The sequence below is a fragment of the Corvus kubaryi genome, unplaced genomic scaffold (genome assembly GCF_017639235.1).
Source record: "Corvus kubaryi isolate FWS band 111438036 unplaced genomic scaffold, C.kubaryi_AGA036_p1.0 split3-73, whole genome shotgun sequence".
Classification (NCBI taxonomy): domain Eukaryota; kingdom Metazoa; phylum Chordata; class Aves; order Passeriformes; family Corvidae; genus Corvus; species Corvus kubaryi.
The window spans coordinates 19358992-19380931 of record NW_024582091.1 but is presented as its reverse complement, the minus strand read 5'-3'; the positions used below and the strand labels follow the sequence as shown (position 1 = coordinate 19380931).

At 35.9% G+C, this 21940-nt stretch overlaps 1 protein-coding gene across 5 annotated transcripts in view; it reads right to left on the bottom strand.

Annotated features, from left to right (window-relative positions):
* The window catches only part of FUT9 (fucosyltransferase 9), a 103570-nt gene that overhangs the window by 26175 nt on the left and 55455 nt on the right, over positions 1-21940 (bottom strand). For 2 of the 5 annotated variants that reach the window (XM_042016928.1, XM_042016926.1), the window contains exon 2: positions 4088-4181. The exons of 2 other annotated variants lie outside the window; for them this stretch is intronic. In XM_042016928.1, coding sequence (XP_041872862.1) covers positions 4088-4154 — 67 coding nt within the window. In that variant the 5' untranslated portion in view covers positions 4155-4181. Of the gene's footprint in view, positions 1-1526; positions 1649-4087; positions 4182-21940 lie in introns of those variants that run through there. One more of the 5 variants, XM_042016930.1, reaches the window with a different exon arrangement.

The window sequence follows — 21940 nt, the reverse complement described above, 5'->3', positions numbered from 1 at the left end:
AATCACAGCTGTGCTGCAAAGCTTGAAAAAGCAATGTGTTCTACCCCAAAAACTAAAATGAAAAAATACAGTACTGATTGAAAAAAATCCTATTATGAGACTGTAGAAAGCAGCTCCTGAGTTTCACTGCTATTTCCAATAGAGTATAAAGAACTCACTGCAGAGAACTCTTAATGTGGAAGGTTTGAAATAGTTTCGAAAAAATGCTCTTTCTTACCGTTTTTTTTTCCCTTCTTTTGATGCCCCATGAGTCTGGACCATGACTGCAGACTATTTTGTGTCTGGAGCAAAACTTGCGCTGGATACACTTGGCTGCAATGCTTCGTTAGGAACTGGTTTAACAATTGAGTAGACCCAGAGCGGAAAAATACTTGAGTGATACTCTCTGTGATTTGGAACTCATCAGAGGTGTAGAATGAATATGGTCTGAACAGGTCTATTACTGTTACAGAATAAGTAACACTTCTCTCTAATTCAGAGAAATTTTCCATTGATTAGATGCTCCTGTCCTGTTTTACTGCACGTTAAGGCTATGTTATTTAGCATGTGTGGTGAAGTATTTTCTTCACATTTTTATTTTTTTGTTTTTCTCCTAAAATGATCCATGAATTTTAGACTCCTATCCTCTGTTGACTTCTCTACCAGTGAGAACACTGGTAAAACAAAAACTCCTTCTTCCTTTTCCCAGGAATGGTATACACATTGCTGTTTGCACATTTGGTGAAGAAAGCAATGACTGGGGTTTGTCAGCCTCTCTTAAACTGCTGTCCTCACTCCTAAAATGTGAAGAAATATGAAGAATATGTTTATTTTGTGCAACTGTAAAAATATGTGGAACTTATATTCTTCTGGGGAAAGATGTTAAAGTTTCAGAACTACTTATGCTCTAAATAGCTAAAAGTGTCTTTTTCTTTATTCTCTTATTAAAAAAAAGAAAAAAGAAATTAGGATCCTTACAGAGCTCTCAGATCTAGAATCTGTTCTTGGGCAAAAACCTCCTCCTGAACTGTCAAAACTGTCTGTTCTGAATGGGACATTGATCTGCAGCAAGTCTTCCCAAATGCACATGGAGTCCCCATTCACATTTTAGTCTCTTCCACAGTTCTTTCTTACTACTTAATCAAGGTATCAGTTTTTAGCATTGCTCCCAAAGAATTGCTGACTGCTACAGCCTGGGTTTGGAAATGCTGGTATAGTATATATAGTATACATATATAGTATATATATGTTTACATTACCTGTAAACAAACCTGTTTTTTTAAGAAAACAGGGAAGCATAATGACTGGTCTGTATTAAATTTTGCTGTAAATGTAATATTTGTTACATAAATAAAATCTCCCTCTACACCAAAATCAAGAGGTTTATTTCAGTGTAAACTTCTTTATGCTTTTAAAATATCATTTAATTATTTTACATATACAACTGTACTTTAGGCTACCATAAAAGAGAAGCTGTGATGGCACTTCTGACAGAAATTAGAAATGAGAGTATCCTATTATAAGTTTGAGTGTTGATGACATTTTACCTGGTCTGCTTGAATGTTGAAAGAACTGATGGGGGACGCTGGCAAGTCAGATCTTATGCCTTGATTTAGTTTCCTCAAACATAAAATGGAGTTAAAGAGACTCAACCTCTTTGTACAGCATTCTGAAAGTAAGCACAGAAATTATCATGTAACTAATATTGTGTAACTGTTTCTCTTGTACTGACTGAAACCTCTGTTAGGTGAGTAATTGTGATCTGTGACACCTTTGGGCTTGCAAATCAGCACAGATGAGATTCAGCAGACTGGAAAAGCAAAAATCAAAAAGTGATCTATCAGATTACCTCCTAATCTCAGTGTCATGTCAAGTGCACAAAGGAGTTATAGTAATTGCAGAAGAAACTCTGATTTGCATCTCTGCAAATCCGGATCCCCTGATTATAGCTGCAATGTGTTTGCTTTCCAAGTAAGACCAAAATAAATCATTTTAGTTCAGATACCATGTGAGCACCAGCTGTAATTTACCTGAGCTGATGTACCCAACATTTCAGCATGGCTTTGGGTGGGCTGACTGCACTGATGCCCTGAAAAACAACACAGGGCAGAGCTGGCTCACTTCTTGAGTGTGGCCAGATCCACTATGCAGCAAAGAACTTATACAGCATAGATATTGTAACAGTCCTTATGAATCACAATTCATTGGCACTTCTATTACTTTGCACAAAAGGGCAATGGGGTCAGAACTTTGCTCACAGGAGGCATGTACAGGTAATAATAATACTACATGGGTCTTGTGTGTAAAGGCTTTCCTGTTTGAAAGATTGTCATGCACTTTCTTTTATTGACACCAAGTTTTTTAAGTTGAGAAAATGCAATTTCTATTCTAGTATGACTTCAAAGCCTGGACAAAGCAGTTTTTAGTCTCAAGATGACATGAAGAAGGATAAAACTGATGGGCACAGAGGAAAAGCAGACTAGGCAAATATGCCCCAAGCTGATGTGCAGTACAGGTATTATTTTTATATTTTCTCTCCCTTTGTATACTGTATGTTTAAAGACTTAGTAGTAAAGTAGAATTAGCATTCTCTGTTCATCTATTCATTACTTTCAGAGATATTTCAAATGCTTTTTTAGCTGGCATGGATCTAAACCCAAAGAAATCAATAAGAAGAAGTAGACTGCAGCAGTTACATGTTAGAAAAAAGAAAAAATGTATTTATGGAGTTCTGTCCCATGGTAACTTCTTACTGCACTATCAGTGTAGTTATGCCATTGTAGCATGTTGCTATTAAAATTCATTAACAAATGTTATTTTTGAGAAGATTTAAGTGTTTAAAGGTATAAAAGTTTTTGGTTGTGGTGGACCCCACTATCTCTGAGGCAAAAGTTACCCCAAATTCCTTTTTCAGTTTTCTTCTGTCAGCTACTTCAAATTATTCCCCCAAAACACATTTTCCAATTCAGAGCTATCTTTTTAATGACAAATGAGTTATAGCAGTGATCACAGGTAATTATTTTTTTCTGTATCATAACTTTAATATGCTCATAGTAAGCTCACAATATTGTTTTATAAACTTAGTTATAAGGATAATAAGGATAAATGAATACTCATTTCTATTTTCTTTCAGAATCTCTTCTCTGTGGGAGCTAAAAAAAAAGTTAAAAAAAAGATGTTGTGACAATGAGAAGATTAAATATTAAGGGTCAGCAAGTGCTTCCATTTCTCTGCAAAGACATATATAAAATTAGCTTTTTAAAGCTTCTTACACAGTATTTTATAACGATGTTTTGCATAGTATTTTATAACTGTTTTACATGGAATATAAATAAATCACTTAATTTTTGACTAGCAATTTATTAAATATAAAGAGTCTTAATGAAATTAACTCTTTTACGCCGAAAAGATTTGTTAACTCTTACTATGTGAGTCTAATGATGATGGCCACATTAAATTCCTTGTTTAGTACATACTAATGGTTTTGAGAACAAGTGTAATTTCAGCTCTAGCTATGTGTTGCAGAATTCTACAAAGTCCCACATCAAAACAGTAAGCTTGGTGAAATGCACTAGCATCCTATTTGTGGAAGGACTAAGGCTACAGTTTTTAAAAGCACCTGACATCCATATGCATTAGAAATCCATCACTGTTTTCAAAACCAACCTAGACATTTTATATTGGGACTTCAATCTTCCAAAATTTAGGCATATTTTGTAAATTGGTTGTATAATCTACTTTCATATTAGAGGAGAGAGACTACTCAGTAAGTAATTCACGAAATAACTGTCTTGTAGGGAGACTAGATGCTTATTTCTTATTTCCTCTAGGGATATAGAGTTATTAATCCTCTTTTGGAGGCAAGTGGATGAAGTAGGGTCAGTTCATTCTGGATTGGCAGGTGGGGAATGTAAGGAGCATATCTTAAATGCCGTTCTAGAAAATAGGAGAATCAAATCCAAATACCTTCTGTGTTTGATTTGGGCTTTTATCTTCCAGGGAAGAAACCTAACAACTAAGCTGCAAGCAGGAATTCAGAAATTAAGGTCTTTGTGCATCACAGGTGAGACTTAAATACTTGACTACTGTAACAGAATGTGATTCTCACCAGAACATTGTTGTTGTGGAGACAAGATCTTCCATCTGTGATGCATCCTAGAATACAGCAGCTTCATGTGACAGACTGCAGAAGGGGTAAATATCTGTTTTAAAATGAAACAAAACACATTTTAAGGATGTCTTGTGACATCATAAGTCAGCTACATGTCAATTAGATATCCTTCCTCTCCCTCTCCATGCTGACTTATGCGAAGTTCAGTCATGCTCCAAAAATTATGAGGGGGTTAGACATACTGTAGGGAAAACACATTTTGTTTTGACAATCCTAGGAGGGTAATGAGATGTCCCTGGGCTTTTGGTAGCTCAGTCACAGTAGAAAGGTCTGTGGTTTCCTCAGAGCCAAGAAGCCAATAAGTGGACTTTTATGCTCAAGACTTCACTGACAATTTGGATGAAGAGGTCTCTAGAGACAGAAAGCCTACACGGAAGCTGAGAGGGTAGAATGTCCCACAGGTGCCTAAACATTTGAACTTAAGAACATGAAGTAGTTGTGTAAGTCCTCTTCAATGAGAGTTTGACTTTCTAGGCTCTATATGAAATATTTGCATAAGTGCCCATAGGTCAAATGTTTTACTTTTATGTCAGAACCTAAAAATTCAAATAATACACCAGGGGGAATTTACTAAAGTTTCTGGGTATTATATTAAGAAATTAACATTCCTACCTTCAAATTTTGCCCTTTCTATGCCTTGTACTTGCTTTTGAAAATGAGAGTTTAGAAATTGGTTGATAACATACTGTGAAAAACTACCCTCCCATTTCACTAGAAAAATGAGAAGTTTTGTTGGTTCAAACAGTGAATTAATTTTCATAACAACAGGTTTGCCTATAAAGAAGAAATAAAGAAGGAGAGTGTAAATGCTAGTCTTTTAGGGCTTTGACATGTTTGAAAACAGAAACCAATTAAACCCCTATATTTGCTAATCTTTGTCTTAATAAGGTTGCTGTGGGTGTTATTGGCTGTTTATACCATGAAAACATGGAGAAGCAGCATGATTATTTTCAGATTTGTGTTTAGATATTTTACCATTATAAACGCATGAGAAAACCTGCTTGAATCTATTCAATATAGAAATCAGCAAACAGTTTTAAAAAGGAGAGAAGGTAATTAACTTCACTTCTTAATGATGCTGCTAATTTAAACTATGCAAGAGATGTATAATGAGTGAGAGAAATGTTGCAGAAAAAAACCTGTTCTTCGGTTAAAAAACCAAAATGGGAATCAGCAGAGTTTGAATCTATTTGCACATCTTCAGCAGACTTACTCTGTGGCCTTAACCAAAGTATTTAATTATTGTGGCCTGTAGTTTTCTATAAAATGGAAATGAGACTCAACTTGCTGAGAGGTTGTGGGCCTTAATTGTTTAGTATTTATATCTTCCAGGAGACTACAGATAGAATTGCAGAGTATGATGAATGATTAATATTCTTTTGCTATTACCAAGCACTGATATTTTTGCCCAGCTATTTTATCATACAAAAATCTTTACTTTTTATAGCTCTGTATCCAATAACTACCCTGACTGAAATGTATTAAGCAACAAATGTAAAGTCCTTCTCATGTCTCTTAAATGTAATTAATGCCCAAATTACTCTCAGAAGCAGTGGAGAGCAATGATGTTCAAGTCTACCCCCATTGCCTGTACCTGCCAGTTCCACAGAAGGATGACTAAAGAATCTTCCAGATAAAATATATTTACCAAAATTTAATAGTTTAAAACCCTCGAAATCAGCACAGAACTTATTGTCTGCAGGCTTAGCATGCAGGTCCTGGAGAATGGAAAAACCCCACAACTTTCTGCTTCTGATCGAGCTGGTGAATGCATTTGTGGGCAACAGAGAAATTAGTTTTGTAGGTTCCTGAAGCACAGGTCTGGCCTACACAGCTACTGAATCTGGGTACCCCAGACAGAATATTAAGCAAAGTAGTTACCATATCAAGCGGTAGTTACAAGAAAAAGGCTGTATATGTGCCAAATGCAAATTGATGTTGATAAATTGTTCAGAGAAATTACAGAGTAATATTTGTGATGAACAATTACTGCTATTTTGAATCAACAAGTAATTGCAAACAAATATCTTTAAAACTTTCCTACATAGTTCAATAGAAAGAGGTTATTGCTCTTTTAAATGAAAATATTTTCTTATCATTATTGGCCTTACTTCGTGAATTATTACTTTGGATTGGGGTGTACTGACAAAGGTCTTCAACTTCATTAAATATCTGATGCAGATGAGCAAGTGGAACTTCCCACCTGATTTATTTGTCAGCATAAACTAGGAGAGGGTGCAGGTATCCTTTCTGGTTATAAAAAAACATTTTATCTTGTGTGGAGAAAATTCTAATGCTTTCACACAAAATATGTAACAAAATAAAAAAGCCAGGGGATTAGAATACTTTCCTATCTACATTTATTCCTGCTCTGTGGAATTTGCATAGATCTATTCTCATGAACAGTTGTGTAAAAGGCAATGACATCAGAAACATTCTATACCTTGTCTGTAGACTAAGTTGAACTATAGATCCTGGACTGTTATAAACAGGGTGCTGTACAGTGTATATAGAACTCTTGTCTGTATATGTCTTCTCTACCTTCTTTCAAAACAAAGATCTCAAGGGCAGTGTCACTACCTAGGATGTTGCAGACTGGGAAAAGCTTTTTATTTGAAAACTACGAGCACCAGCCCAGGATATAAGCTCTGTCATGCCATTACAAACACAAAATGAATCAAACAAACAGAAAAAACCCAACAGAAAATAAAATCTGTCCACAATAAATACAGATCCAAAAATGGTTTATGAAAGCATTGTGGTCAAGAAAATAACACAGTAAAATCATTAGAAAATACGGAAAAAAGATTGCTGTTTAGTTATTTACTTATTTGTTTACTATTTTAAATGATAATTTAATCTTTGTAATTTAAAATGGCATTAGTAACTTGCATAACTATAAATAAGTTTTAGAAAATGGTATTAGTAACTTGCAGAACTATAAATAAGTTTTAGTGTGATGAAGGAAAGCAGTCTTTTCAGGACAGAATCATATTGTCTTCTATCAGGCTTGAAAAGAATTGAACATTTGTCAGTATGACTGGTCTTAAATTCACAGAAAATAATACAGGGATACAAAAAGTACAATTTCATATTATTGAATGACAGCTATGGACATCACAGCCATTGGGCATGACAAGTGAAAATGACAGATCTAAACCATGTAGTAAGTATGTTAAATAATGTTTTGAGCAAAGTAGGAGTGCAAACTAAATCTCCCCACTATTTATAACTTACAGGTAAAAAGATTTGCAATGCCCTTAGAAGGAAAAGATGCAGATATTTTAAACCAATATGATTATATTTTTAATGTGTCAAATACATTTACAACCCTGGAATACATTTGCAATCTATCAGATTAATCTAACTATATAAGTGTCAGATGTGATTTGAAGAAACAGAAGGAAGAAATGCAATTAGAATATCAAAAAGGCACAATATGTTGATTCTTTTTTGCATTCCTTCTGTCCAAATTTCCCATGTGTTTGTCACACCCCTCCAGTCTGACCTCAAAGATAAACAACCAAACATGCAAAACATGAGGTTTCTTATTTAGTACTCATAGCCTTTTCCCCCCTCTCCTAGCTATTTCAAACCCATTAAATATTTCAATTGTAGTTTAGGTATTTTCAGACTTAAAGACAAGAGTTTATTGCTTTTTAAATGTGAAAAAATAATTTGATTTTTATCTGGTTCATACACTAAAAGATTTCTCTTAGTTCACTGTCATTGACTTTCTCAGTAAAATGCCTCTTGATTAGCCTCTGGTTTTCTCTGGAGTATGCCAAATTCTCCTTCAAAGCTGGGTCAAAGCCTTTTGAATATTCCCAGCTTGCTGGTGTGTAGGGCAAAGATTTCAACTGAGTGTTGTGGCTTGCATTAAGACTGTCTGGTGTGCTAAGGATACAGCTAGGCCTGCGCCAAACACACAGCAAGCTTTGGAGTACAGCTGCAGGGGATAACCACCATGCTGCACGCCCTTACCTTCAAGCAGCTGAAGAACACTTGGCTTAAAGCATTCATTAGGTGTGTGCTTAAAAGGCCAAAGTTGTACTTCAGGAATACATACTAATTTAAAAAGGAATTAGCAGCTACTTGCTACAGTGAGATTTCCCAGTGAGAGGCTCTCCTGGATGCTCTGGGCAGTTTCTTACACAAAATATTGAAAATGAATAGCAGCACAAAATCTTTTAACTCCCTACACTTACCAAAGGCATTTTTTCCCACTCCCTCTCCTCCAATAGACTTTTTTTTTCAGTGTTTCTGTTTACCCCCTCAGGGAAATCAAAAGTGAGTGTGTGTCTTTGTTCTTTTTTTTGCTCCATCTGATATCACATTAGCTCTGAGTCACCTGCATTCTCCCGAGCTCTCAGTCGGATCTTGTCTAGGAATTGTACTCATTAACTCAGCTGAAACAACAGTTTACAAAGAAATCACTACCATAATGTACAGAGTACAGAGTCAAGGTCAGGTTGCTTAACATATGCATTTGTTCAGCTGTTTTTGAATTTCCTTCTGCAAATGTGAGCTTGGGGACTGAGTGAGCAAGCTCAATGCTCTTAGAGATCATAAATGGAATAATTAGATGTAAGGTTCTTGCATCTGCAAAACTGGGTTTTCAGCTTTTAAATTTTTTCCTTGCTGTTGTTTTAAAGACTTTTTTTTAAAATGTTAGCTACTATGAATAGAAAAGATAATGTTAGAGTGTATTACATTATCTGAGAAATACTTAAATACATGTAAATGGTAGCTGTGCTATAAAACGTGTGGAAAATAGTAAAGTTAAACTGCAAATGGAAGTTGTCATTTCCTGATGGTTCTAATCTATGATATATATCACCATAAAAATTGTCAGTTTTTCTCAAATTGAAAATCTGATGTACTTTTTTTTATACAATACATTTTATTATTCAGTGGAATTTGCTTTACACTTTTGCGTTAGGAGTGATGTTTTGCTTATGTAATAGATGATGGACGGAGACTATCTCACAACTGAGTTGATTTGGGTCATCAGGTGGCTCAAACTTTTTAAATATTTTGCAAAACTATATGACCACAGAACCTACTTCTTTAAAAATATGTAGTTTAACTGGTTGATGTAACACTTTGTTGTAGTTTCTAAAATATTACAGTAATAACATATCTTATGTCAAGTTCCTGGAGGGCTCCATCAAAACAAAAATTTGAGTTTGTATTATGAACATTCTCTTACAGGTGAAAAATTTGCCACAAGAAATATTTTGCCTGAGCCAAGATACAGTAAATGATGCCAGCAAAGGAGGACAAGAATGATAAGACAAAAATAGCAGAAGTAAGATCATGCATTTAAGTATGCAGGTCTCAATGGCTTTAGAAAGCTTAAAGTAGATATGTATCAGCCATCTTATTTGCTAGTGAATTCATAAAAGAGTGCTTTCTTTCTTTTTTGGTCTTGTTTTACTTTTCTTTCCATAGTTGTTAATAGCAAGATCAACTTGAGGAGCCTATTGTAGCATTAAAGGGCAACCTAGAGGGAACTTGAAAGGTGAAAGCTACCACAGCAGCTAAATGAATAAAGATGGACGTGTTCCAAGGTGAGTACAATGGCAAAAACATAAAGGCTGACTCTGATGTAGTAGGAAACAGGAGAATGAGATAGAGCTTCAGAACAGAAGCAGGACTGGCATATCAAGACATGGCTATTTTGGCAGCTGTATTTCATACGAGCAGAGGAGTGCAGTGTGGAGCCTGGTTAAAAACCTAAGGGAGCTGATGAGGGCTTTAGCAGCAATAAAAGAAAACACAGTGTAAGCTCATCTGAAGGAACTACATGGCCTTATCATGGTGATAAAGGCAATGGAAAAGGAGGAACTGAAAATTTTCTCTTGCAAGGTAAGGCATCACTGTTTTTCATAATGTTTGGATTGTCTGAACAATCTGCAAGTACTGCCTCATGGCAATCAAGTCTAATGGTGGGAAGGGATGGAATATCTGGTTAAGAAAAACACAGAGTATTCCTATGTCCACACACTAAGTCAATGTTCTTATTGCTGATCCTCATTTTATTCCATTTCTTTCCTGTGTACTTTACAACCATTCTATACAGCAAATATTTCCCAGAATGGTCTTCAGTCTCTCCAGACTGATTTCTGTTTTCTTGGTGCTTGCTGAATGCCCTGAGTGATCTGAAATCTTTAAATCAAATTGCATTATTTATTAGCTCTTTGAGTAGACAACTAACTCTACACTTAGCCTCTGAAATGTTAGACCCTGAGCGGATGCTGTCCTGTCTGGCACAGAGGCCAGCATCATCTTCTCTTTCCCCTTTTGAGTGTGGCTACCACAATTAAGGTGTTGTCCCCTTGATCCTTTTAAAGAAGAGACCTTTTCTACAGGATACGTCCTCTTAAAGCACAGGTGAGGAGGGAGGTCTATAACATGCATTTATACTCTACAAGTAGAAGCCAGGAGGCACGTATGGCCAATAACAGGGATGCTGTTTGCATGAATTATGTTTCAATAATTGCATTGCTCCTGAGTTAAATAATTTCCTTACCCATTTTTCCATTATCTTTTCTCCATTAAATTACAAGTATGATATCAAAGTGCAAAATAGCCCTAAGATTGCCCTGGCATACTACAATACTTTCCCAAACTGAAAGATTCCATCCCAGATAATACTCACAAATCATCTTTCCATTCTGCAAGCACTCTCTTCACTTTTAACATTAATCATCTTAAACACTTTTTGAAATAAATCCTGCACAGGTGTTAGGAGCAATTTCCTCTGCTCTGAACTCATATGCACCTTCTATGCATTTATGCAGGCAGCAGAGTGACCACTTTTTTCTGGCTTTTCTGGCATAGTAGAATTATGCCTTTTCTTATAATCCAAATCTTGTGGCAATTTTTGTACATTTTTTCTAGTGAAAGGAAATTAGAGAATGGGAGAATACAGTGCTCAGTGTCACTTGTCTTAAGAACTAGAAAAGTGTTCAGGCAGCTACAGTTTAATGCTGCAATGCCTAAAACTTCCACACTTGGAACCGAGGGTAGTGTTTGCACTGAGGAGTGCACTGTGCTACTGACAAGTGGAGCACTAGGAGTCAGAATAGTTATAGTTGCCTTAGAACACTCATCTTCAAAACAGAAGCAGCCACCTGTGAAGCTTAGATGCTATCTTGAATTTAGACTTGGAAATTATTACTTTTTCCATTTGAACCTTCTAAATGTTCACACTTAAACTAAGCAGAATTACTCATAACCTTAGCCTTGAGCACAGATAAAGTATTTGGATGGCCATGGACACAAAGTAAAATATATGATACTTAATAATAAAAGTGGCATTTTCCAGAGTTCCGGTCTGGGTTAGTACACACTTTTCTCCCTTACCTGCCAATTCATGTATACAACCAGCAGGGCTACTTTGGTTCAAAATGACAAGGTCCCTAGCTGCGACTGATCTGCTGGGAAAGCCTCTTCTCTTTTGGAAAGAACTTTGCAAATCTTGCAAGCCTTTTTAAACTTTCTCCAGCTTAATCCAAGAAAGCCTATTTGTTATTGATCTTTACACTAGGTAAGTTGTCCTCATGGGAATCAGGCAGCATGATACTTTCTAGAAAGGAACTAGTCTCTTGAAACCTGAAAGCCTTCCTACATTGAAGTGCTGCTTGTTGATAATTTCTTTCTTGGTTCACATATACACAAAAATACCAGTAAGCGTCTAAATATAATTGAAAAATGGATTTGCTGGTGTTCCATTACAAAGAGGTACAAAATACTGCATAATTGTCTTTATTAAGAGCTAAAATGTTTCATAACTATTTAACATTTTATCTCCTTTTTCTGACTGTAAATTCAGCTCATATAAAAAATAAAGTAATTAAAAAAATATTAAAGCTAATGTCTAGTCTTTTTATAATACAAAGCTGCTGCTTCAACCTCAAGTAGTTTCTCTTCCTGCATTGTTAGGGTGATTGACAGTCAATCCACTTTGTTCATCAAAAGGCTTGAGAAAGCCATTTCCACCACAAGTTCTTCTCTGTTACTTTTAAAACATCAGATAACTTTATCTTTATAGATGAAATGGTATTCAGCATATCTCATGGGGGTTTTTTGTGTGATTGTTATCCATGAGTTATCTTAATTGGAGTTTTTTCTTTGTCAGATTTCTGCCTCTTTTTCATTGTCGCAATCTAATCAGATCCTGGTGTTTTTTTTTCCCTAGAAGAGACTTTTTGCCATTTCTGTTAGTTGATGACATAACTTTTTTTGCACTATTTCTTATGCTTTTATCCAACTAGCTATGTTATAAATCTATTCTGCTCAAAAAAGGGGCAGTTTAACTATACTACCTTAATTGACCTACTTCAAGATACAAAATAGATTTTAACATAATTTGCAATACAAGCCAAACATTTTGTATTAATCTAGAATCACTCTGTGTTTCTCCAAAATTCAGAATATTTTAACGATGTGGGAATTCCTTATTGTACTAAATTTCTAAAGTAACTATAAAAATCATTTACATTCATGCATGTCGGTAATTCTACTGAGCTGTTACTCATATGTAAAGAGCTAAGCACATGCAAAAACTCCTATTTCACAGGAATAATTTTAAGATAATGATCATCTTTGGGTAGTTATTTAGAGAATATTGTACTGAAGCAATTTGGATTCAAGTGCCCTATTTTTGGTTTGAAAAAGGCATATGCACATGATTCCTCACACCTACATATGAGTACTAAAATTTTTGGCACCTCAATCTAAAAAAAAGGGAACATTACCTTAGACAGCTGTAATGTGGGACAATAACATAGTAGCTTGGCAAATAGATTAAAAAAAAAAAAAGTGATATTCTTCTGGAAGTTCTGCTTGATTGAAAAGTTCATGATCAATTCCCAAATCAAGACTTGTATTTTCCCCAGCATATATGTCTGTATCCTGTGTCCTTTGGAGACACTGTAGCTATGTGTAGGTAAATACGAGAGAGAGCAGAACAGGCTTAATAAAAGTCAACAACAGATTTGTTTGAATAAGGATTACACGATCAGGTTATTTACTAGCAGGCTGGCAAGTATCCAAGGTTAGACAAGTCCTTAGAGGGAAAGAATACACAAAGAATGAAGACAAGCTGAGATTTAGGGTAAAAATATTTTAGAATTTGAGAACAAGTCTTGGGAATATATAGCAACTTCATATTTTTACTGCATTTCTGCAGTGCTATACAGTACAAGCCTGACCTTTGTAGGCCCTAGAATTTCCATCTGTATGTATTAGGGTAAACTATGTGCCTCGGGGTTATCCCTTGCTCACTCTTTCCAGTTATTATTCCTAAAACTGACACACATGAGTAGGCAATATTAGAACTAGCACAAGATAAGTGACTTTTTGCTGCATTTCCCCCTCATCCACTTAAGAAGATTAAGTGATGTAACATAGATTTTATATGCAGAAGACTTCTCTTCCAGAGAATTATAAAATATTTAAATGCATTTATATAGAATTTTTCTCTGAAGTGAAATGCCCTTTATGTTGCAAATGGGCAGTTCTAACCAGCTCATGTTTGTCCTTTTGTTGGTGTGTCCTTCACATAGGAGTGATTTATGCCACCAAAAGAGTGTTACAGCTAGTGCAGAATTGAACATTTATCTACTTAAAATAGTTGCATTGCAAAAATGGTATTTTTTTCTCTGCACAGGAATTAGAATATCCAACCACTATGAAAAAGAACCTGTGCAGTTGTCCTACCGACACTACTGCACTACCAAAGAAGGCGTTATTGCCTTATAAAAGAATCTAAATTTAAATACAGGAATCTAATGGGTAAGGAAGACTCTCCACAACTAAAACAAAAACCAAATCATCAAAAAACCCACAATGAAGTGTACCCTAATCTTTTGGGCAAAGAACTGCATTGGTATTTCATTTTCATCTGGTAACAGAGGATGGGAAAAGGAATAGTGAAGGAAATCAAATAAATACATGAACCACTTTACACTTAAAATATTTTTTTAAAAATTATCAAATCACTTTTAAAATTGCAACATAATGAAGACATCAGTTACAAGAACTAACAGTAAACATCCCTATGATTCAGGTTTGTAATCCCACCTATAAACATCTTTCTCTGTGTCTACCAACTCCTTCCAAGACAGAATGCTTAGTTTTAAATAAAATAATGAAATACATTTTTAAAAAAATGTAGTTTGTTATAGATAATCTCTTCTGTTAGTTTATAGTTAATCTGTTAGTTTATAGTTTATAGATAATCTGTTATTTTATAGATAATCTCTTCATAGATTTAAACTCACAAGTATTCATGATATTCAACTGTTAAGCTGCAAATTAACCATCTAAAGTGTTCGGCAGAGGCACAAAATGTTGGTTTGGACCTCCTTGTCGTCACACCACTCGAGTCTCATTATCTTCATAAACCAAGATTATCCCTTTACACTTGGGCCAGAAGTTAAGAGAAAGTTACAAACCAAAACCAAAAAGTCTAATTTCACTAGCACCAGTGTGTATTTTCCCACAGACTTGAGTGAGAAAAAGTTTTGTCTTATCTACTAAACTATCTGCTACCATTAAGCTACTGAGAATTGATCAGATGGAAATAAATCACTGCAGAGACTAAGCATGGTCAGAATCAACCCTGTGACAACCATTGCCCTATCTTCAACAAAGTTCTTAACAATATGAAAGGCTCCTTTTCTTGGAAGTGGAGGTGTTAATTTTTTCTCAGTGATCCAAAGCTTGCAAGAGTAAATGGCTTGCCTGACTTAAATTAGTTTTTGCATGAATTTCTGTGTAATGACTATGGTTCAAAAAAAAAAAAAAATCAAAAGCCATATTGTGAGCAATTCTTGTGTGGAAGCACAACATGAAGGTGCTTGTCTCTTCAGTATCATATTTCTTCTCTTTAGTACCATATTCCTTTTTTTTCTTCAGACTTAGTCTTTTATTTTATCTTTAGCAAATACAAGTCAAGAACAATATGGAGACCAGATTAACATAATTTTCATTGCTTTCTCTAAAAACTGTTAAACAGTGAGACTGAGGGTTTTCACGCATGCTTTAGATTATTGGCACATTTATGCTCTGGCACTAGAAAGATGGATGCACCTGCTTGCTCTTTTGCATTGCAAAGTGCCCCCGTGATTTTAGTGACTTAAACCAAGCCTCTGGGCATGCCTTTGCAGGATCAAAGCTTAGCTGCTTCAAACTTCAAGCTTTAGACCTGACATACCTAGGTCAAATTTCTGTTTTAATTATCTCTTTCTGTAATTGTTTTTGTTAAGTGCTGTGTTCTTTGTCCTATCTTCCATAATTAAATTTGTAGTTCAAACCCGTACTTATTTAGCAATTTATCAAAATAAAACTGAAGCAGCTATGCTGTTTTTGACAAAAAACACAGAATAAATAAAGCAGGTAAAATTTTTTTCAGGAAAAATAAAGTCAAACCAACAGGTCAGGTAGAAATTTATGAAAACTGAGACTTATTTAAACACACACACATAAGAAATCTTAGAATGAGACTGAAAAGACAAAATTTTTTCTTGCAGATTAGGTGCCTATGAATTGCACAAACAAAGATTGCCCAGATTTTTCAATTTAAAGCATAAAATAGCTATTTCTCAAAGCCTGAAATAGCTCCGTAACTGGACATAAAATAAATAATGGAGTGACACACAGGGAAAAAGTTTCAATTTTTCTCTTTTACAGAGTTTTAAAGTGCAGGCAACCCAATGAGACTTATGTGCTTTATATTTCAAATTATTTGCATGAATCTTACCACATGACTCTCTTGTCTCTGAAGATTTTTCTTCCTTTCACTTAGCTCTATGTGCATTCATCTCATACTGGTTTGCTGGCTCAAAAAGTAATGTCTTTAAAACTGACTTTCTGATTTGGGAGTTCTGCTTTGTAGATAGAAGGCAAAGTAGTCACTTTATGTCAAGCACTCATGAATCAGTCTGACCAGGCCTGTCTAGGGTGGAGCTTAAGCTGCTGATTGGCTACAGATCGAAGTGAGCTTTATTGGATGATATAGCATCTAATAGGTTAGAAATCACCAGTTTATGGAATGGCTACAATAATAGAAAGTGGACTGATCTTGTCTTTGTTTATTCTAATCAGCCTTCAACTTGATTATTTACCTAGAAAACATTATGCACAAGAGAGACAGTCTTTGTGCTTTTTACTCTGGCTATCATAAATGACATGGCCTTGAGTGTTTGGAAGTTGACTTTTGGGTCACTGCTTTACTTCTTTTTTTTGTCTTCAGAATGTGGTCAAAAATCCTGAGTGATGGTACTGATTGCTGTTGATTTATCCAATTTTTCTTCTGGAGTAAGTGAGCAAAGTACTTGATATTCTTCCTCAGGTCTTGCCTCTTGTCTCCTGGCTTTGGTCAACTAAAGACTCTTCCAGATGGTGAATAATCATAAGGAAAGACAATAAATGATAATCAGAGAAAAATATGAGCAGACTGAGGCTGAATGGGAGCAGTGTGGTTTCCTGTCCCTAATGATCTTCCAGCTATGCTCCACATGCTGGAACTATCTGATCGTCCACAATATTCTTATCCTATTGTTGCTATCTTCCTGGTACTGAAATTAGCATAACTTTTTTCCTCCAGTAGCTCTACTGACTACCAATTGAACACAACTAAAGACATTTACTTACATCATAATTTATCTGTGCAACTGTGCTGTCTTATAATTTATTTCGAATTGTGCATTATCATCTCTATTATAAAATGCAATATGGAGGAAAACTTGTGCTGTTACTGAAGAATTTAGTTGGGCGGCTACTATTAACATAAGTAGAAGTCAAACAACTTGATCCTTTTAAAGTTTGTTGGCATTTAAATACTTAAATATTCTAAAAATTGTGTAAGAAAACAGGATACTTCCAGTCAAAGTCCGCGTCAAAAACTTACCCTATGTGTTTACCTGCTTCACCCCTATAAAGCGAAAGTAACTTCCTTTTTTAACAGTTTTGTACTACTGGCTAAAAAGTCTTCATTTTTCCTTTAATATAACAGAGCCTTTATTTTTGCCATTCACTGAGAATTTTCAAACTTTTGTGATGAGTGAGGCAAGGTGTTTTGAGTAAACAAGTATGTGATCATACATTTGAAGCTATAACACACACATTCACATGAGGGTAGACTGATACTGGCAAACAACCTTGACTCTGACACTTCCCAGCTCAGTGTTTTGGTTTTCCGACCCAAGTAACATTCTTCAATCCATTTTTTTGGGTGAAGAATTGGTTTATGTGAATTAACATTTGTAGAAAGTGTGATTCAAATAAAGAAAGGAAGAGTCTTAACTAAATTCAAGTGTTGCACAACTTGCCAAAGAATGTGAATTCCTTGTGCATCAAGTAGACTAAGCAACTTTTCCTACTTTGCTTTCAGAAAGCATCGACTTTAAATCATCATGTTACTCTATATCTTTCTGGGCTTCTGAGGCAACTCCTCTGCTCTTAATCGTGGCATGTAATTATTTATTTTCCTTGCAGGTAAGATTATCTACAGTTATCTATATCTCCAGTCTGCAGGTTAAAGAAGTAACTTCATTGAATTTCCAAGTCAATCTACAGTAGATCAGCATTGGAGCACTGTAGTTTAAAAACAGGACAATAGCAACTTTGGAGGGATTCTTATATGTCATTACTCAGCTACACTAGTTTTTTTGTAGAAGAAAGACTTTCTGGTGAAACTTTTCTGAAGTAAAAATTATACTCCTAAAAATGTCTGTGGAAACTAGATCCTAGGAATCATATAATCTTCCATTTCTTTTTCAGTTCTGCCATTGTATCTATCTGCCTTGAGGGAGCTGAGACCTTTTCTGATAAGAAACCCTTGCTCAGTTCTCATCACTTAGCCCAGATAGATGGATATGAGCTCAATACAAGTTCATCAGCTGTGAACAGAATGAATAGGATGGGATTTTTTTTCACTGCTACAATTCTGAGATTACATTTAAGCCCACGGCTTTCTTACTAAAACAAAGTAGGAAAACAAAGGCCCACAGGCAATTGCACATATAAACCCAAGCTACTGGGTCATAAAAAGATGGCATATTTACCATAATTTTAGCACAGTGTGAAACAAGCAGCAGATATTGGTCTCAGTGAACAAAGCTCCATCTTTTTCTTAGCATCTGGACCTGTAAATTTCTAAAGCAACAATGCCACAATGAAGACAAAGGTGCCTGCCATCTGTTCTGTTTTATGAAGATTATCTGTTGCCCTTGTGATTTTGGAAAGTTTCCAGTAAATATTCCAGCAAATTTGAACATAGAAATAGTCAGGTATGGGGCATATGACCATTATTGTGTCTGATGTGCTATAAAACATGAAGCAATGAGGAAACACAAAGGTGAAGATCAAAATGGAGCACCAAACATAAGGGAACAAATGTTAAAAGATATAAAGGATATTTGATTTTTAAAAAATTTTTCACTAAAAATTGACAATGCTATGCCTAAAAAAAAGCAGTAATAAGGCTGTGATTTCAAACACTTAAAAGCAGTCAATAGGCTGTTGAACTCCTCATTGACTGCATAGAGGTCCCTGGTGGCTTTATGAGAAACTGTTCTGTCTGAGAGGAGCTCAGGTGACTGTGAGGTGTAGAACTTGTGACAAAGATGAAAATATACTGATGGAATATACAAAATGGATGGCAGCAAGCAGCTCTAAAAGAGGAGTACAAGAATGACACTTAAAACTAGGAAGAAATTATTGTAAAATCATTAAGTCTGGAAGAAGAATTGACAACACATGACTTCTATTTCATTTTGTGAGTCAATGCATAAAATTTAGCTTTACTGTATTTGAGTGCTTGAGGATGTCCTGTCGTCACTATGGACAAATGAAGTACACTTCCTGTCATCTGCTCATATTTGCAGCAGGAACATTCTCAGACCTTCCTATACAATGTCTTCTAGACATAAAAAAAAATATTAACCAGGTGCAAGTAGATTTAGAAAAACATTGCTGTGACCAGGAGATTCATATTAAGAGGAATGGTGTTTTGAACAAAATAGAGAGCTAGCTATTCTGATTTCTATTCAGAACCTTGACACCTTCTTCTTTTTTGACGCAGAGAAGACTTATGTGAGGCTGGATCATCTAAAGATTATAGTGACCCTTGAAATTTTTCACTTGAGATTTTATTTACTTTTTTTTAGTTCCATCAACAAAAATTTAATTATAAATCTATGCAATGAAAAAAAAAAGGAAAATTCCAGCCACCTCTCCAAACCTGAATGGAAGAAAGTCTTGGGTTTCTTTTTCAGTTTGTTTCAGTTTTGTGAGCTGGCATTAGATGTTTGGCTAGGGTCTCTAAAATGTGGTATAGAGCTATTGCAAGATTCAGGTTAGAATGTTCATGGCAAAATCAACCCTGCTGTCTTAGCTCTTGATCTGTATAACTTTGCTTACTGTTGCAATGTTCTCCTGAGTTGTTATTAACATGTTTGACCAGTCAACAAACAAATAAAGCAAATAAAGTGTTTACTTTGAAATGAAAATAACAAGGCTGTGATCCACAGTGAAGAGATTACAAGCTGCCAGGGTTACCAGAGGACTAAGGAAATATGTTCCAGTTCGGTATTTGTTTAGAGTTTTCACTTTTCATACTAAGATAGTCATAAATAAACTAAACAAAAATAAAATAACATGGACTGTTTTTGTAAAGGCATCATCAAAAAGAAAAAAAAATTACAATGCCTCTCTGTAGCAGTTGTGAGAGGACACAGTCCTGGACAGGAAGGCTTCAGAGGATATTGATGAAAAGAGAGCGAGACCATGAAATGGAAACAAAGTGATAGAGAGTTGTGGGGGCATTGATTTGTGAGAAAGATCAAAAAGGTAAAAGATATCATAGCTAATCAGTGACTGAGGATGAGACAGCAATGGATGTGGGCATGCTTTGTAGTCATGCAGGGAAATGTTACTGGAATAATAGGGGGTCTTGGTAGCCCAGTGATCTCCTTCCAAGATGATCTGGTAAAAGAGCTCAGTAGGCTGAATAATATTAGAAAGCAATGGAAATAATAAAGGATGTAATTGAATACAGGTGATAGAGACAACAAAACTAGATTTTTAATTTCAAATTCAGTAGCATATTAATGTCAAACCAGAGATGGGAGAAAGAATTGGCCGTGCTGACTGCTATAGTGACTGTCCCCAGCCTACAACCCTTTCCTCTTTTTTCATGGTTATCTCTATCACAGGCAAGGAAAATGTAAGGATCATGTATACCTATGGTGTTAAGTAGCTTGTGGGGCAGGATATATACAAGATATTCATTCAGCCTAAATTCAGTGCATGGGGTTTTGGAAAGTATTGAACCTTGCTCACTCCTAGTAGTGTCTGACTCATCTGCCATTGTCTGAGGACAAATGAATGACCTCTCACCTAGTGACCACAGACACTCTGCCATCCAGTTGGAAAAAAACCCTTTTTTTTTGACCTGAAATGAAATATATTCATATTTATATATTAATATATAAATGAAATACTGAAGAACTTTTCTGGTGTGTGAATTGATGGAAAGGTTTTAATACCAGTCTCCAAAACTCCTGAGTTTATCCTATGAATTACAGTTTGATTGGTACATCTGGAGGGGAAGAAAGCCAGGAGGGATGTGTTTACTTTTTTCTCTTTTTGACAACAGGAAAATCCCTGTATACTCTAGTGAACAAAAATCAGCACAGCATGTCTGTGAATGGACCTGTCTGCCAAAGATAATCCTGGCTCCAGGATTTCTGGCATTTAAAAACCAGTGAGAGGGATTTAACATATCAGGAAAGAGGGAAAAAAGGTATTATTTGAAGGTTCAAAAAACTTGGTACTGCTTTCAGCAAAGGTGGTTCAGATCATGTGTTCCTCTAAAGAAGCCCTATTCAGAAGCAAAGCAAATGCCAAAGTTGCACTAAATGAGCAGTGAGAGTCACATAAGGGCACCAAAAATGAACATTTTGATAAAAAATTTATGTTAGTTTGGACTAAGCCTTAGAAGGACTTAGCTTTCATGAGCTCTCCAGTTCTCACTGTTAGGTTGACTTGTGAACGACCATCTTGCATAGACTTCTGTCTTTAGATAACCAAGATGTTTCTTGGTGATAAGTGTTTTTGGTAAGAATTCTTTTTTTGCCTTGGGAACTAAGTAAATAGGTAAGCGCTAATGGCCAGGGCTATGATTCAAACTGACTTAAACAGGCTGGGGAAATGGGGCAGCAGGAATGTTTCAAAATTCAACACCAAATGCCAAGTCCTGCACCTGGGAAGAAGACCCCTTGTAATGGCTGGGGGAACAAGTCTGCTGAAAAGGAACGGAGGATCTTGGCAGGCAGGAAGCTGAATGTGAGTCATCACTGTGACCTGGCAGGAAACACCAGCAACATCTGGGGCTGCTTGGGAGAATTGCCAGTAGAGGAAGGGAAAGGATTAACCCCCACTACTGAGCGCCCAGATGAGAGCTAGACCCTGTGATGAGGTACTGGGTTCCCCAGTACCAGACTGATAGCTCAGTTCAGTGAAGGACCACCAAGATGCTCTGGTGGCTGGAGCACTTGCCCTGTGCGGGGAAGCTGAGGGATCAGTGCTTTCGAGCCTGGAGAAGAGGTGGCTTTGGGGACACTTATCAGTTCTTCAAACCCACAAGGTGGACCCTGAGAAAACTAAGCCATGATCCTCTCTAGTGGTACATGGAGAGAGAACAAGACATGATGGACATAAACTTAAAAAATAGAGAAAAATTTTCATTCTGAAGACAGCCTAGCAGTGGCTGCT